This window comes from Numenius arquata, chromosome 12 (assembly GCF_964106895.1).
Source record: "Numenius arquata chromosome 12, bNumArq3.hap1.1, whole genome shotgun sequence".
Classification (NCBI taxonomy): Eukaryota; Metazoa; Chordata; class Aves; order Charadriiformes; family Scolopacidae; genus Numenius; species Numenius arquata.
Window position 1 is genome coordinate 22,957,993 of NC_133587.1, and position 17,810 is coordinate 22,975,802.

Below are 17,810 nucleotides of genomic sequence, written 5' to 3' on the forward strand. Positions count from 1 at the left end.
TGCTCTCTTCTGATTCATCCATGAGGATTCAATGAGACATCTCCTCTCCTGTCTTTCTCTCTTTATCTCCACATTAGCTCTGTATAATCTCATTTGCAAGGACAGATGCAACTACTATCCCTGTGCGGATGACCCCATAACTCTCCTTCCCTCCTCTTTCTGTTCAGACTAAAACCTTATCTCACGTCTCAACAAAACCACTCAATAAGAGAGCTTTTTTCTTCCCCTCAAGCCTTCCCTTCCATCTTCTTTCTTCTCATTTTTTCAGACTCATCATTTTGCCTGCCCTCATTAGGTCCATGTCTATGATTTGGATCTCTCTAGGTCTTTACATCCAGCCTAGATGTAACTACTGTCAAGTGTTTCCAGTTATTACCTTTAAACTCTTCCTAACCTTCCACATAGCTATGACTCTCACCTGAGAAACAGTGATTTTTCCAACATGGATACTGTACCATTTGTTCCTCTAGCCTTGACAGTATTTCTTCCAAATACTGATGGAGAATTCAATTATTTGACCTGAAATTATGAACATATCACTCTTTCTTTGAATCGCTGCATGTATTTGCTTTCAAGGCCTTTTGTTATCTACCTGCACTCCATTTATCATCTCTTGGTATGGCTCAGCATTAATACATTGACTCCTGCCTTCAAAGTTCACATGATAAGAGCTTCAGTTGTCCTTACATTAAATTTTGAAATATGCCTTTGTGTTGTCTCCTTTACATTTAGCAGAAATTTCTGCCCACTCTCATTATTCTTTATAAAATCATTTGATATGATGCCTGCACAAAAACCTTGACTGAATTTGGGCTCCTAGCTATCTGATCACTAATAACAATGTCCTCTTTCCATCTCTCAGTCTATAGACACAGATTCTGTTTCATTTTGTATTGAGGCAGAACTTGTATTTTTGTTTAAAGTTTGTAAAACTTAAAAAAATGAGGTTTTGGTTCACAACTGTAGTTTCTGGTATAAATGCTAATACAATTAGCACTTACCAATGTAAGAGAAATAGTACGCAAATACATACTCCTGTCCACTAGATTAACCAGACCCATAGCACAACATACTATTCTGAAAGCAAGGAATTACAAGTCTTTCATATATATATATATATATATATCTCAAAATAATCTATTGCAAAACTTGTCTATTTTCTGACTTGCCTAGTAACAAGTGAGAAAGCAGATAGAGAAGACTCCAAAATGAAGCTGTGACCCTGTTCCAGTTCCAGATTGCAAAATTACAGTTGCATGTTTTAAAAAAAAAAAAAAGAGAAATAAACAAGTTATTAAAACACTTTTCAGGTCAACATGGTATCAACACAATGCAGTTGTTTTGTATGGACAGAGTATAAATACTAGAGAATTCTAAAAGCAGATATTGCAGGAGGCCCACATCCATTTCCCCTAATTTTGTATGATTTGGAACTCAGACTTTATTGCATGTTATATTTATACTTGAATAGTATTACGGCCATTTAATATGTTTATAGCGATGTTCATCCGAATAAAGCTTCTGAAAAAAAGATGGATGTGATTAATTAATTCTTAGATAGTAAGTCTAATAAGATAGATAAAGGTTTTTTTACTAATTCTAATGTTAGATTTGTGTAGACCTTTGATCCAAGGAGGGAGGACAGATGGAAGGTGACATTTATCACTGTGGCAGAAGTGGGGCTGAGAAAACAAACTCACCCTCATTTGTTTGGTTCTTTATAAAATAACCAAACACAACAATGCAGGTGGCACTACATGAAACAAGTGGCAACCTATGCAACTTCATGACACGGGCAAATCAGAGATTCTGTTACCATATTCAGTTTGGCACAGGGAGAGACGTTCTTCAGGCTGCAAGGAAATCACAGAGACGAAGGCAAACTCCATTCATAGGGTTAAGCTTGCCTGTGTTTTGCTGCCTAAATCCTAAGTATCTCGTGTAAGCTATTGTCTCTGCCTTCCTGTAACAGTCAACGGGTAAAGGGAGGAGGGCGGCCTACGGAAGGCAATTCATTCAACCTGTACAACGCATTTGGTTTTGAATTTAAGGCACTTCACTTCACTGTAGTAGGAGGTAAATCTAGATGATAATCTAAATTAGATGTCTATTTTCAGGGGCTCAAAGTCCGATAAAAATTCATCTGGGAAGCAGCCAATTTAGATTAAATTTTGATCACAAAGACAACAAATGCAGTTTCCTCCAGTTCTCTCTTGCTCTGTTACTTGCTATATTTAGTGCGTAATACATATTTAAAACTTAGTATATGCATGTCATGTTCGTTTGGTTCCAGATACTGACATTGTATCACTGCTGTGGGTTAACTGCCTCCTTTGGATTTGTTCTTTATAATGAGAACAGGCGTCTCGTCGTAATTGAAAACAGCTACTCTACAGCGGAGATCTTTGACTAACCCGTGAAGTCATTCCATTTTGTACCAATGTGTTACTGCACTATAGCCAATTACCTTCGGCCTTCTAATTTTCTGAAAAGATATCTCAACCAGTTAGTCAATGAGATATGTATGCCTTACAGGCATTATTTTAGACACTTAATTTCATTACTAAACAACCATGAAATAAACAATTGGATTTCTTTTGAAAGGTCAGGTAGTTAGTAAATGATGGTAATTGAACATGGAGCTAAACTTTAAAAACCCAATCCAGAACATATGTCCTAGTGTGGTTAAAATTTTAAAGGCCACACTCAACAACAATCTAAGCAGGTGCAATGCTTCCTTGCATATAGAATAGCTAGAAATGTTTCTAACAGATGCTGTCAAACATTGTCCTGCCTTTGCAAAAGAACTAAGGGAGTTCATGCTGGAAACCCTTAGGCACATGTGGTAAACATATTCAGTGGGGCTGCTGAGTCAGTTTTCACTTCTGCAGGATAATTTGCAAGACGGTGGTTTCAGTCTTCTTTCCAATTTAAACTCAGGCAATTTCTCTTTGCTACAGAGCTATATTTTAAGATTTTGTGAAAAATATTAGTAATCAACTACTGGGAAGTGTCATACTTCCTCTTTTGTAACGAGACGTCCTTTAGCTCATATCTACAGTTCTTTTCTTTCATGTGACTAAGGACTTTTAGTTTGTGTAGCCAAAGGAAGCCTATAACAATAAAGGAGCAAATTGCCCTGCAAGAAGTAGAGTATTTTAGTATTTATTTAGGTCTGCATTTATTATTATGTCCGTATCACTTACCTCTTTGCTTTAACCTTCTTTGATAATAAAAGCTAGAATCCATTTATGAATTAACTGACTGCACAGACAGAATACAGGTCAGTAATGTACTCACTGAGGTGTCAAAATTGGCATCATCTGATTCAGTCTAATGTTTTTTGTGTCTGCTGAATAATAATGTCTTCTACATGAAGAAATTATGTAATTTCTGTGGTTTACATTTCATTTTTTAAAAATTTCTTAAAGTACCAGTTTGTATTGAAGGATGAAAAAAGTGTTTCAGAAAAAAATCATAGTCAAATCAAACCTTTGTCTCAGATCTAAATTAAGTTTGGACCAGAATACTTTTGAATTCAAAACAGTTTGAAAACTTAAGAAGAAAATAAAAGAAGCCTATTTTCTGATTTTTTTGTTTGATCTGAAGAAAAATTCAAATTACGCACCCCAGCTTAGTAGCGAATTACTCAAAGATCTCTTGGTCTAGGTGACTTCAAGGGAACCAAATTAAGATGGCCTCAAAATGTGTGTGGCATCCCACTTGGCCATCCTAGTCATTTGGACATACTGATTCCTCTGTGTTATCATGACACTTCCACTCACAAAAATTCGATCCTATCACAGCTGGGAAAGTTTTACCATTCACACCTACCAGACCAGGATATTATACCTGTTATTTCTTGGCTAAATGATGCCAAGTTTGGGAATCTCAAGAGGGACTTTGGTTCCTGGGTATATACAGGGTAACAACTTTTATAGGTTTTCCGTTACTGTAGTTTTCACCTAGTTTCACATTTAAATGTTTGTACAACCTTGTAAAATACTCAAGTGCATATATATTAATTTTATCAGTTAAGGAAACAGAAGCACTGAAAAGCAAAACAGCTGGGCTAAGATCAAAGAAGTTTGTAAGACTCAATGGCAAAAGCAAAAAAAAAAAAAAGGCAGGAACAAAGACCCAAACTGGCCATAGTCACTCCTACACCCCAACCACCGGGCAAATGCCCAACTTCATTGCTGCAAGATATTCAACAGGTAAGATCTGTCTTCACTCTTGCAGAAGCCTTCAGCGATTCAAAACTGAACCCTCGAAGCTATCTCTGTAAATGTCTGTAAATGATTTTCAGAATGGACCAGCAAATTAAACCATCAACCATTTTCCACGACAGAAGACTTGTATGGAAATTACACTTCATGGTACATACTGAAATTATGAAGAACCAGTTACCTTCCAAGTGGAAAGTCTCAAACTCTAGGATCACCAGTGACTGTGGTCCTTGATCTATGATATAACTGCAGTTCAAGTTGTTATCATACTGACTAGGGTAGTTAGGAGAGATGATAGGACCTTCAGGGCTGGTGAAATTTACTCCACATCCTGCAAACACAAATAAATAAGACACAGTTATAATCCAGGTGATAACATCATTCCGTTTTTGGAGTTGGAAAACCAGAAGGACCTTATCTCTCCTTAAGAGGCTGCTTAAAAAAATAGGAGAATATGAGAGTAGCATATATCATGATGGCAAAAGTAGGTCTTACACACACACAGCAGTGTTTTTGGGCAACACAGTGCCTACCCGCCTACAGTCCCACACAATATTTTGGAATGTCTTCAATAAGAGCAGGCCACAGCCCCTCAGCCCACTGACCAGAGGGACACAGCACTGCTGTTCTTGTGGGTTTGGAGCCTGCACATTTCAAAATCCCTTAGTACATAACAATGTAGCTGAATTGGATGGGGGGTTATGAGGACACAGTGGCAATTTAGCCTCATTTGAAAATGCCTATGTTAGCCCAAGTGGTACCACTCTTGCTTCATGCCTGACAGCCAGGGGGATGCGGTCTGCTGCAGGGCCATTTCTGGGTTGCTTTGCTATGCACAGAGGCAGGAGAGGTTTGCCACCCAGAACTTCTCAAGCTCACAGAACTGCTCATTCTCATGGAGCTCCTTCTGATCCTAATGACTTGCATGGCATTGGGGCTTCTCTTTATTTTAAGGTAAAGGCTTAAAAGAGTGCAGTGCACAGTAAAATGCTGGTATAAGATTAGGAACAAGCATATGAAGCCTGTGATTGTCTCCACTAAGAGGTTGTTACTTGTTACTGACAACACTAGTACAGACATAAAAACAAAAGTAGTTTTGGTTCAGAATTCTGTATACTTCTATAGTATCTTCCTCTAAGCACTTAATCTCTCACTGTTTTAATCTGAATCCAGTGAAGGGAAAGTGGTTCCCTTTCATTTTTCAGCATCCTACAAAAAACTCCAAACAAACAATGCAGTTGAGCACTATCTCCTACACTTCTGGTGGGTTTGACCATCACAAAGCAGACATGCCATGGTTAAAGAAATGGGGGAAGCCCATCCAGGAAATGCCACTTGAGCTACATGAAATGCAAATAAAATAAAACAAAGCAAAGGCCAGAGCAGGTGATGAGAAGTAATTTCTTCTCCAGAGAGCAGTTTATGTGCAGGACATGGGCTACACCATACACAGGAGAAATTGCTGCAGTTTCAGCATGTGCCTTGAAAAGAAGAACAGAGATAAAAATTCTGAAGGAGGAGCAGTTCCTTGTTCCTTTTTAAGAAAATTATACCTTTGGCTTCCAAGCAGTTTATCTACAGAGAAACAAATTCATAAAATTTAAAGCCTATTCATTTCTTTTTCGCACACTGAAAAGGCAGAGGTGGCTAAGAATAACAACAAACTTATAGCTGCATGGAGGATCTTTGGTAAGTCCAACGCTGGAGCACACAGGAGCTCCATTGCATTCAGTAAGGTAACTGTTGGTTGCAAAAGCCAGGCAGAGACTTCAATGCCTTTTTGGACTGAGGTCTGAATTGCTACACACAGATCAAACTAATTTAATGTGGACTAATAGAGCAGCCATCTGGCCTTAATATTACTTACTGCTTATAAAAGATGCAGAGAAACCTGGCCCGGGAGCATCCTGAGACTGAAATACTGTAGTTATCACATTGTTTGGAGCAACAACAGGACCAGGAGCTGAACTTCCACATCCTGTGGTTAACAAAGCTGCTTCTTCTTCATCATTTCCTCTCCACACCTGACAAGCCCAGATTGGAAATTGTTTAGTGCTTTCAAAGCCCATGTAGTTTGTGGGAACCCACCAGGAATTGCATGTGCAATTGTTCTTTCTACAGACTTGGGGTAGGATTCATCTCACACTGAATTTTAGACGTCTAAATTGGAGCTCATCACTCTCCATTCACTCTCCAGTTAGTGGAGACAAAAATATTTCTCCAAGGAGTGAATCACAGTGAATAACTTAGGTTGCCAAGGACCTTGGAAGGGCATCTGGAGGTCATTTGCTCCAATCCCTGCTGATAGCAGAGCCAATGTAGATCAGGTCCAGGCAACCAGAGAAAAACATTTTATGCACATCATTAGCTACCCCCATTTTGTCTCTGCTAACTTATGTCCATACACCCTGTGAATATGTCTATCTGTGTATACAATGAATTATTAAATGCAATCCTTCTATTATTCATAAGTCAATAAAATACAAAGCTGTCATGGCAGGGTAATATAGAGTCATCAAACTGGAAGACCTGGATCCTTAATATCTAGTCTTGCTAATCAACACTTATTCCCATTTTCGTTATATTTCATTCACTTGTTCAGTGACAAGTGTCAAATCATGTAGAGTCAACAAAATAATATAATTCACAAAAAATGTAATAAAGAAAAATACACATTTTTAAAATATTACTTCAACTGTACCAATAGCCAATTTAAGTTCAATCAAACCATGCATTCAAGAAACACATGCAGGTTTAGGTAAGTGTTTAAGTGAAACCCTCTTCAGGTAATTACTTAAACATGCACTTGAGGCTCACAGTTTAAGCACTGAATTTCAACACACATTTAAAATGAAACATAGGCATAAATGTTTGATGTTCCTGAATGCTTAAATAATTTCCTGAATCAGGATGTTTATTGCCAAGGATTTAAAACATCTGCTTTAAGAAAAAAAAAATCCAACAATTATTTATTCAAATAATAAATTTTTTTTTGTCAATGTGTTTAAAAAAAATTTTTACTGGTACTTTATACCAAAAATATATTAAAAAAAAATATTTGATTTTTAAAATAATGGGTTTCAATGAAGTCTAGTGGAACTAGAACAGCCACATGAAATTGTGATTGCTCTAAGCAACCACCCTAGATAGGGTTAGCCAAGGGTTAGTCTGTAAGTGTAGGCATATGAATCACCTCATTCATCTGGCCAGGTGTTTGAGGCCATGGGTGCTCAAAGGATTAATATAAGCCGCCTATGGCCTGGCCAAGATTTTGCAAAGTCACTATTGATTTTGGATTCCTCTTTTTTGGCTGCTCAGCTTGGAATGAATGGAAGAAACCTACACCTGTTTCACACTTTTTCATATCCAGACACCTTCATACATCTCAAATTGGACATTCCGAAATGGAGGTGGAGACCACTAAAAATTTCAGATTTTCCTCTATGGAGAAAATCTCCAGTTGACAGTTTTGGCCATGTCATTCAGGACTGTTTAGAAATTTGAATTTCACATTAGCAAAATGTATTGTAACATATTACATCAATTAATCAGTGGAGTAGGCTATGAAAAGACAAATCTTGTCGTATTTTTTTTCCGCAGCCTTAAAAAATGAGTGAAACTGTGGTTTGTGAGTTAGTGAGGATAGATCAGCTGTAGAGCTGCTCCAGTCTTCCTACATGTTGTCAAATTATGTTTGCCCTTTATTTCAAGTGGGAGTTGTACTGCTCTGGAGAAAATGAGCACAAAATCACTGAACATATGCCAAATGCCTGAGAAAAAAATGGCACTGAAAAATTCAAAGCATGTCCACTCCATTCTATTGCTTTGAAAACAAGTGGCTCTTGACAACCTATTGAAAGATAAGAATGCTATCTTTGTTTTTTGAGATTAAAAAAAAAAGAAGGATTAGTGTAACTTGGTCAGTTTATACACTTAGAAAGAATTTTTGTAGAATTACAGTGCCACATTCCTGTTTTTTTACTCACTGGAGTAATTGAAAAGGTCTTTTCATTATGTTGCATTTTATCATTATTTCCTGGTTCTGAAGTCATATGTACTTTTTTCATATTTTTCATTTTTGGGGCAGCACATAGGGTGATGGGACCCTGCTGGAGGTGGAACCTCAAGAGCTAATAAAAAACAAAAATATATACAAGCCAGTTCTCAAGGCATAAAGAAATCTGACTGTATTGGTACAAGGACTTCAGTTAATATTTCCTGAATTCTGTGCCTTGACAATCCTAACCATGACAATTGAAAACAGGATTCTGGAGTCATGACTTCTTAAAGCACTGCTCTGCTGATCTAATGCCAACATTTAATTTACCTTTACAAAACTGCTCCGGCAGCTTCCATCGCTATCTGGAATCTGGAAGTTACTGTGGAAGTTCATCTCCAAGTGTTTACTTTCATGCGTAATGATGGTCCATGTGCATCTGGTGTTCACAGGAAAGTTTTGAGGCCAATGAGGAGACTTGATCATACCGTTATCTGAATGAATGATTCCACCACATCCTGGAAAGAATAGCAACAGGTGGGAGAAGTGTTCAAATATTTCCTGTTGGTGTCAGCTTTGAATGGCTGAAAGAGCGAGAGAGCAAAGCCCTGACACCCATTCAAACTTCATTTACCCCTCTTTTAATTAATTTTCCTTCTCCCACCTCTGTAGCAGGGAGGTAGTTACATTCTAGAGAAGGTCTCTCTTGGTACTTCACTTTCTCTTTTTCACAAGCTCCTTCTCCTTGCCAGTTCATACCCTTTTGCTCTGGTCCACATACATACTGCTGACAATTACAAGTGAGTATTGCTTAGAGAGAGTAAGGGTCAGAAATACATTAATGAGGAGTTTCTCCAGAGACTGTGAAGGTTCATTCCCACACCCCACAGCATGCACATCATGACTGTCAGCCATTCAGAAAAGCACCCTAGGGAAAAAAAAAACCCCTTCAATCTACTGCTAATCCCTTTGTTCCTCACTCTGTAACATGCAGATATTGCAGTTCCACATGTGAATCTACTCAAGCCGCATCCGTTTACCCAGGGCAAAATGGTGATTTCTCTCCAGCCCAGACAGCCCTGTGGATCTCACTGGGATTATGGAGAGGGCTGAAAAACATGGCCTTCAAAAATTGTTAACAGATTCTTTTATAAGGAGGAATAGCTGGTCATGGCTCTGTGGCAGCTCATGTTCTTATGCATAATAAATTTACTTAATTTGAAACATGCAAATACCATGCCAAGAATAATTTGCTAGGGCTATGCGTACAGTGCTAGCAACCCATTATTATTTCAGAGACAATGCAGTAAAAGGATGAATAAAGAGCAAAAAAAAAAAGGTTTATAACATCCTACTTTTTTTCCTCTTGATTAAAAATATATGTTAGCTTTAAAAGGAAGGTTTTCTTTTTCATTCTTCTATGTTAGAAATGGCAATTGTGTTTAGAAGGATATGAGGCCAAGTTTTGCTCACACATTACAGAATGTAAACCCAGAGATTCTCAGAGGACAAATGGGAAGAATGCTGAGGTAAGGAAACCAAATATATAAAAAGAAATCTCTTTCACAGAGAGAATACTGCCTATGCACATTGCATGTGCACGCTAATGCCTACCACATCATTGAGGGGTGGCCTTCCTTGCACATGAAATCCCAGTGACAACAGGGAACAGTGTCAAAAACCTGCTTGAGTGGCAGTGTATATTCACACAAGCACAGACTATTAATGTGTTTAAAAAGACACTCCATCAACTGACTGTGTGAATACTGATAGACCATTAACTGATGCAGGTTTGCAGCTGGAGGTGACACTGGAGAACATGTTGCCAGCTCTGTACTGGGGTAAGAAGGCACCATGAATTCTGCCCTGCCAGCAGCCAACACATCTACACTTGCCTTTAGTCACCTCCTGAAGAACAGTGTGCAAATGGTGAGCTTTTTTTTTAAAAAAAAAAAAAAAACAGAGAGATGATAATTTCAAGAGGGAAAGTAGTTTTTTTAAATAAAGCAATTCAATCCTGCATGTGTACCACCTTCAGAAGCGCACCAACATCTCCACTAAAGTGGAAGAGTTTTAAGCTCTTGTCACATGTGCTCTTTGAGAAGTTCTGTCTGCCTCTGATTTGAAACTGATCTCTTTCTAGTTTTAAGTGTTTAAATTGTGAAACAATTATTATTCAAGAAATGAAATGTCTCATAGTCACTGACAATAGATACCATTGCTGGGAGGATCATGGGCATGGTACCAATTTACAGACATCGAGAAACTACCAGTGGGAAGCTTAAAAAGTACAAAATCAGTTCAAATTTTATTTCATTGTGTAAGATCAGACAACATTGGTTTAATACTTGTCTATTTTAGTGCTGGTTTCTCTCAGGAATGATGAAGATGTTGTCATGTATTTCTTCTGTTCTTTAATGCAAACTTAATTAAAGAGGAGGAATCCTAATTCATTTTGTGGTTGAAAAGTGCTATATAGGCATGCTATACTGCTATGGTAGACCTGACAAACTTTTTTCTCTTACCTAGAGATTCTGCTGTCCATGTTGCATAAAAGCCACCTCCTTGAATTGAGTGATCAGAGTTAAAGATGATGACTAGCTTGCTGGAGCCAGACCGGATAGTCCCAGGGGATGTGGTTCCACAATACTTTCCTATGACAGGAGACCCAGGAGAGCCACCATTCAGGATAGTAACAGAGTCCCACTTACAAAGTGAATGATTTTCAACATGGAAGGCTGTAAAAGTAAGCTGCAACACACAAAAGCAACATTCAAGGCCAGATCCCGTAGTCAACCTAGCCCAGTGACATCTGGGTATGCTCAGAAATCCAACCCTCACTTCACCTTGATGCTTTCCTGCACGTATTGCTTGGAGTCTTGCCACTATAAGTAACAAGAGCATGAAGACAGAAATGGAAGAGGAATGCATAGGTTCCAAACTGGCATTATTGGGACTTATCCATACGTTTCAAGCTAAGTATGTGCTTCAAAATGGTCTTGAATATGAGTAGGCATTGAACCACTTTCCTGCTCTCAAGGCCACTGGTCATGAAATCTGAAGTTGCACATTCAAATATAAGTAGCTATGTAAGCAGAGTGCCTTGGATTTTTTCTCTTCCTGTTATTTTTCAGAATCAGAATACTTAACAGTTGCTGAAAACAATGCTAGTTTCCATTAAATCGGAAAGAAACAGTTGCATGGTTGGTTCCTGTGGGCCAGGAGATAGACAGGACTGGTCAGGCAGTTTCTGACCTTGCCTCCCTCCCACACTGATGCTGTTTGTTGTTGGAGTGATGTGCACATGGGTGGGATTTCCAGTTCAAAGATTTAGATTGCTGGTCCAGTAGACTCCTGGATTTGTTGATGTTGAAATATTGATGGACATTAATGACTGCCTGGCCCTCCTCCAGTAAGTTTTTTTTTACCAGTTCCAGGTTTGGGATCTTTGTGGAAAAGTTTAGCAAATGAACAGTACTTCTTCCTGTAATTTTTGTGTGTATTCATTTCCAAAAGAACTCTTGCCTGAGGCAAAGACCAAATACAAATTTAGCTCAAATGGTTTAATTTTGGAACTTTACCAGCAACTGAAACTGGCAGCTTATACTGGAAAAGGTTAGTCTGCCTTCACCGAGGGGCCTGCTATTCAGTCCTTTTAAAACAGAAATCTACTTCCATCTGATTAAGATTAGTTCTGCTTTAAACAAATTTTTGGATTAAATAGAAAATGTTGTGCTCTACTAAAATAATCATGTATTCTCTTAAGTAAGTACCTAGGCAGTGGTCAGAATATCATGCAGCAGAACAATTAGAACTATGCATTTGCATTTCTAAGAAATACACTTGTAGTTGTAAATAAGGAAAACATGGTAGGGAAATTAGGGAAAGACATTATATATGAAAATCTGTAATGTGTTTTTACAAAATTTCTTTTCAGATATTTTTCTGAGCTGGACCGCAAATGTCATGGATTGGACCCATTCTCCAAAGGATCAGTCAAATAATTCAGTGAGTGAAGTTTAGCAGTTCTTGGTCATAAAAGTGCTTAAATTGGTCTCTCAGCAGTTTGGCTCAAGAAATTAGCACCTCAGGCAGCCCATTAATAGTTATTGGGAAATAAGAGTAGCATCTCATTGATGTAATTTGTACCAGCAATCATATTATCTTCCAGACTAACCATTAAGACATGAAAGTAACTTTCTAGTGGCTTTTAACTTTTCTACAGAGGTGAAAAAACTTGAGCCTCATGTTTATTCTCATGATAGTGAGAATATCCATGGACATCTAATAGCATGAGTTATTTTATTTTCCCAAACATAGAAAGTCATTGTTTAAAGGAGAAGTCATTACAGTGGTTTGAGGTCAAGTTAGACTGGGATCCTTCTGCTTTTCAAAAAGCACAATCTAGTTTGGCTGTGTTATCTTCATTTCCCCCTCTTTCGTAGGTCAGACCAGTGGGGAGATACTTCATTCCTCCACATTTCTGATTTTCCAAATTGTTTCAAACCTGTTCCTCAAGACTCATAGGGTGCTTCTCACACTGCCAGCTGCGCGCACACGATGATGACATTGTGTTACTCACAGTGATGGTTTCACCTTCAGGGGCTTCCAACAACCAAGAGCAACGATTCAGGTTGCTGTAAGGCTCTGGGTAGTTAGGACTTGAGATAACTCCTCTTCCACCTGACTGTATACCACCACAGGCTGAAGAAAGAAAGTAAGATTTCAATACATGTTAGGAACTAAACACTATAATCAAGTAAGTGGAAAATTATTCAGCTTGTAATAGTGCTAAAATATATTTAAGTTGGACTGATATAGGCACGGATGAACAATTTATCTGGGAAAATCCAAGTTTTAAAATCTTTCTCATTGAATAGTGAGTAAACAGATGCAATGACCTTGAAACTTTGCATTTCTTCTGATACCTAATATAGCTCTGCAAAACCTTTGCCAGCTGACACTTTACAGCTGCCTCTTCCATTTATTTATCTCAGACTCCTAAGCAAACCAGCAAACCAGTGCCATCCTTGGACCAACACAATCAAGTAAAAAACTTGCTGATGCGTCTCGATAAGCACCAAGGCTGAATTCAGCTGTGACAGGAAGAACAGTTGTACTGGCATGCAAATGGTGTAATTTGCACTGATATGGCTTTAAAGTGGATTTCAAAATGAGTGCAAAAGTTCAAACAGCAGAATCCATTTCAGCGATGCTAGCACTCTGGAGGCCTATCTGAAGTAAGTCAAATTTGGCTGGTGTTACCTGTTACATCCCTATTCCCAAGAGCAACCAGCTGTTCTGAGTGTTGCACTACATTGCAAAAACTCAAATGTGGTTCAGGGAATGGGAACAGTGAGACAGAAAATAAATCTGAAAGTTCGATTGCTAGTATGTGTTTGCTTTAGATGGATATAAATAGTGGCAGGCACTGTAACTTCTGAGGACCTCTGAGAATTCATCCCATATTGTGTATTCTCAGTATCACCAAATGAATAGCAACCCCCTCTGCTCTGCCCTGGTGAGGCCCCATCTGGAGCACTGTGTCCAGTTCTGGGCTCCCCAGTTCAAGACGGACAGGGAACTGCTGGAGAGGGTACAGCAGAGGGCTACCAAGATGATGAGGGGCCTGGAGCACCTCTCTTATGAGGAAAGGCTGAGGGACTTTGGTCTTTTTAGTCTGGAGAAGAGAAGACTGAGGGGGGATCTGATCAATGCTTATAAATACTTAAAGGGTGGGTGTCAAGAGGATGGGGCTGGTCTTTTTTCAGTGGTGCCCAGTGACAGGAGAAGAGGAAATGGGCACAAACTTGAACATAAGAAGTTCCACCTAAACATGAGGAGGAACTTCTTCACTTTGAGGGTGGCAGAGCCCTGGAAGAAGCTGCCCAGGGAGGTGGTGGAGTCTCCTTCTCTGGAGACATTCCAAACCCGCCTGAACGTGTTCCTGTGCAACCTGCTCTGGGTGGACCTGCTTTGGCAGGGGGGTTGGACTAGATGATCTCCAGAGGTCCCTTCCAACCCCATATCATTCTGTGATTCTGTGATTCTGTAACATTCTCCACAAGTGCCTCAGTCAGCAAAGGCTACAGCCATTTACCTTCAAACGTGTAATGGGCCAAGAATCCTTTATCTTCTGTGTTTTCATCACTTACAAAGTGTACCCAGATCTGGGGGGCAGCTATGACTAGTGGCACGGATGGTGCAGCCTGACCACATAGTTTGGCTATTAGCTCTCCATCAGCATCCCCTGAGTAAAGAAGGAAAAAAATTACACTTTTTGAATGCTGAAAGAGCTACAATAACATAAAGGAATACATAGGGCAAACATGCATTTAATCTTGTTTTGACTAGAAAACAGAGAAAAGTACATATCACACTGAATAACTGATTGTTTGTTATGGGTACAGAGTCCTGCAGTTCATTGGTGGGATCTAAATCTTGACAACATGGAAGATCTCTCCAAAACTCTGTTAATGGTCCTTTAAATAGCTTGGGCTCTTTCTCTCCCCTTCCTGCCATCCTGTACACTTTCCTTTTGTATGACCCATCAGAACTGAAAACACAGAAAGTGCCCCAAAACTGTAGATGTTTTGGGGCAGAACAGTGGGAAGAGATGGCCCAAGGACCTGATCACGTGGAAGCCTATTGAGCCTATGTGTTTGTGACATCCTCATTAAAGTCAACAGGGATTTTGAGTTTTCTACCATATAGGGATGTGCTTCATCCATTAATAAGCTGTCGCTGCTGTATTAACAGTGGGCATCTCTTTACCAGGGAGCTCAACATGCTGTTCTCTGTATGGCAAAAAAATGCCAGCATTTGCTGAAATCTTTGAAACCTAAAAGGAAAGCACAACACAGGCCATCGCACTTCTGTGATGCTGAGTGTTTGTTCACATTGATGTGAGCACTTATCCATCACATTGGTAGAAGTAATAGTTTCTGTTTATTACTGGAATATTCTCAGGAGAAGGAAACAAAGTGTAATAGTGTTCCTCATGACATCCAGGCAATGCCATTCCTAAGTTTGTTTCTCTAATGACAGCAGGGTGCTGGTTTTAAAAGTCTTGATTCCAAAGGAACTCCTAGCAGCATGCGGAGCGGCATGCTGTTCTGGCAAAGAAGGCACTAGAGCAGAAGGGAGAAACTTTGGGGGCTCTTCAAAGCCTTCTCATGGTTATTCCAAGCAACGTGGCTGAGTAATTTTATCTTTCTGTCATATACAGTGAGACAGCCACCATGTAAAATGCCTTGAAGCACAGAGACAAAAGATGACATATAATAGAATTCTATTAATGTAAATTACACTGAGAAATGCTAAAACCTGTCTTGTTAACATGCACTAAAACTGATACTGAGCTGTACAAGCAGAAGACGTTCACAATAAGTAACAATTTGGGAAAAAATACTAACAAGTACTTTGAGAATTAAGATGTCAAGTGTACTTTTTCTTTTTTGCACTTCTTACGAGGTGATTGAGTACATGACAGATGTGACACAGGTTACTCAGTCTCTACAGTGTGAAAAGTGCCACCAATCACTGCTTTCGTGAATGGCCAGCTGGCCAGAGATCTAGACTGTTGAAACAGAAAATGTAAACAGAAAGATTGTGCTGTATTTGGTTTGGTTCAAAGATTTGGTTCAAACTGCAAGGAATGGTCTGAAAGACAAAATCAAGAGTCTTCCACAAAAGCCAAAAGTTAGGAGGATATTTCACTGCAGCAACATGCTCAGCTGTACTACCACATACAGACTACATGCATGCGCCCGATAATTTAATAACTTAATATGAAGCCTTACCCTAAGAAATTTGAAATTGATATTTTATCTTTTTAGATTAAATATTTCTCAGAGAATACACAAAGTCAATTCTACTAGCTTTTTTTTTTTTTCATTCAGTACCATTGTGTTGCATGGGTAACTCAAACAAATTTTACACATCTTAGCTTCATTTGGGGTCTCTCAGGTGACTTACTGTTGAATCAGACCTTTCCTCAAATTCACATCTGCTGTGTTGAGAGTCTTAAGCAGTACCTGCCCAAGTTTAGTGATATTCTGCACTATTTGCATCTCAGTGCTCATGAAATGCTACTTGTCAGCATACGTAGCTGAATTGGGGCATTCTGCCTTTGACACGAGACTGGTTGTGAAACTGAAGATCTGTTAGTATGGCCAAAATGACCATTAATATTCAGATTATAAACTGTGTAGAGAAAAATAAGATGACAGTTTTTCCTCATTCATTGGATTGTGTTGCCTGGAGGCCCAAGGTTGAGAATGAAGTGAGAGTAGTGGAAACTGCTAAGTAACGGACCAGATAAATTTTATTATTTCCTTCTCTGAGTTCTCTTTCTATTATTACACAGCTCCAGTGCATACGTGGGAGGGAATTGTTAGGCTCTGCAGCTATGCCTGCTTTGGCTGTACACAGGACAAACTGATGCTATAAAACCAAGAGCTCTCGTTGATATGAATGCAAATAAGGATGTAATAGATTCCTGCTCTCAATCCTCTCACACCTTTCAGAAATTATTTCCTGGTAAATTAGAACCTGCTCTCTCTGGGACTCACAGCTTTTCAGTGAAGAAGGCAGCTGGAGCTTTCATACTACACTTGGCATTAGCTGAGTCACTTTCATATGACATTTCCAGTTGCTTGTTCTTATGGATAGCTAAAGATGCTCAAATATGCAGAGATATTACTGGTGCATTAATCCTGTGATTGTTTTCCTTTTAGTCTGTATTTTGTGATGCAGTGTCACGGGAAATATAGATTTAGTTTTGGAGAATGATCTTTTAGAGTACAAAAGGGGGCTATGAAGTGGGTATGCAGCCCAGAGGCTATGAATAATTAAAGCATGCTTTACTCCACTCCTGCTGTCCCTGGAGATATTTCAGGAGCAGGGAGAGAGAGGGATGTGGATCAAATGAATTGTTCTGATAACTCTAGCTTTTCCTGGTTGCCATCTTTCAAGGGAGGTCAAGTGAAATTTGTATTGTCCCTTGTAAAGGGAGAGTTGAGTTTGTATTGCAGCCACCAAAACAATTTAACACCTGGAGATACCTATCCAGTATTCCATTTTCTCCCCTGAAAGAAAGGGTGACCAAATCCATGCATCCATTGCTCTGGCAGTGAAATCCCACTCTTGGTCTGGGAGGCAACATGGAAGGCATGCATGTGAACAGTCTCTGAAATGTACAGATCTTACAACAATCACTCTCTGCAAATCCATATAAACAAGATTTGGCAAAAACACAGTTGTACAACTGGAACCTTAATAGGCTTAATCCATTCTCCTGCTGAACATACAAACCTATTCGAAATTCTAGGTAGTCATACTGGCAGTCCTGGTGATGTTCCAAGTGGGAATCCTCAAAAGAGATATATATGGATGAATTGTAGTGGGAGGGGTTTTCAATGCTCCATTCACAATTCAGGTTGCTTGTGTAATTTTTGACACCATCATAACCAGGAGAAGAGAAATTCCCACCTGCATATCCCATCAGGGTTCCACCACAAACTGCAGAAACAAAATATAATTTCTTTGAAAATAGTAATAAATCTTGTATGAAGAGAAATCTT

The 17,810-nt window shown here is 39.0% G+C and overlaps 1 protein-coding gene across 1 annotated transcript in view; it reads right to left on the reverse strand.

Annotated features, from left to right (window-relative positions):
* CUBN (cubilin) overlaps nt 1–17,810 on the reverse strand; it is a 148,944-nt gene that overhangs the window by 24,450 nt on the left and 106,684 nt on the right. Inside the window, exons 50-56 of the mRNA XM_074156956.1 lie at nt 17,542–17,748; nt 14,327–14,476; nt 12,809–12,930; nt 10,752–10,977; nt 8,557–8,744; nt 6,097–6,253; nt 4,411–4,560 (exon numbers count right to left, since the gene is read on the reverse strand). Coding sequence (XP_074013057.1) covers nt 4,411–4,560; nt 6,097–6,253; nt 8,557–8,744; nt 10,752–10,977; nt 12,809–12,930; nt 14,327–14,476; nt 17,542–17,748 — 1,200 coding nt within the window. The remainder of the gene's footprint in view (nt 1–4,410; nt 4,561–6,096; nt 6,254–8,556; nt 8,745–10,751; nt 10,978–12,808; nt 12,931–14,326; nt 14,477–17,541; nt 17,749–17,810) is intronic.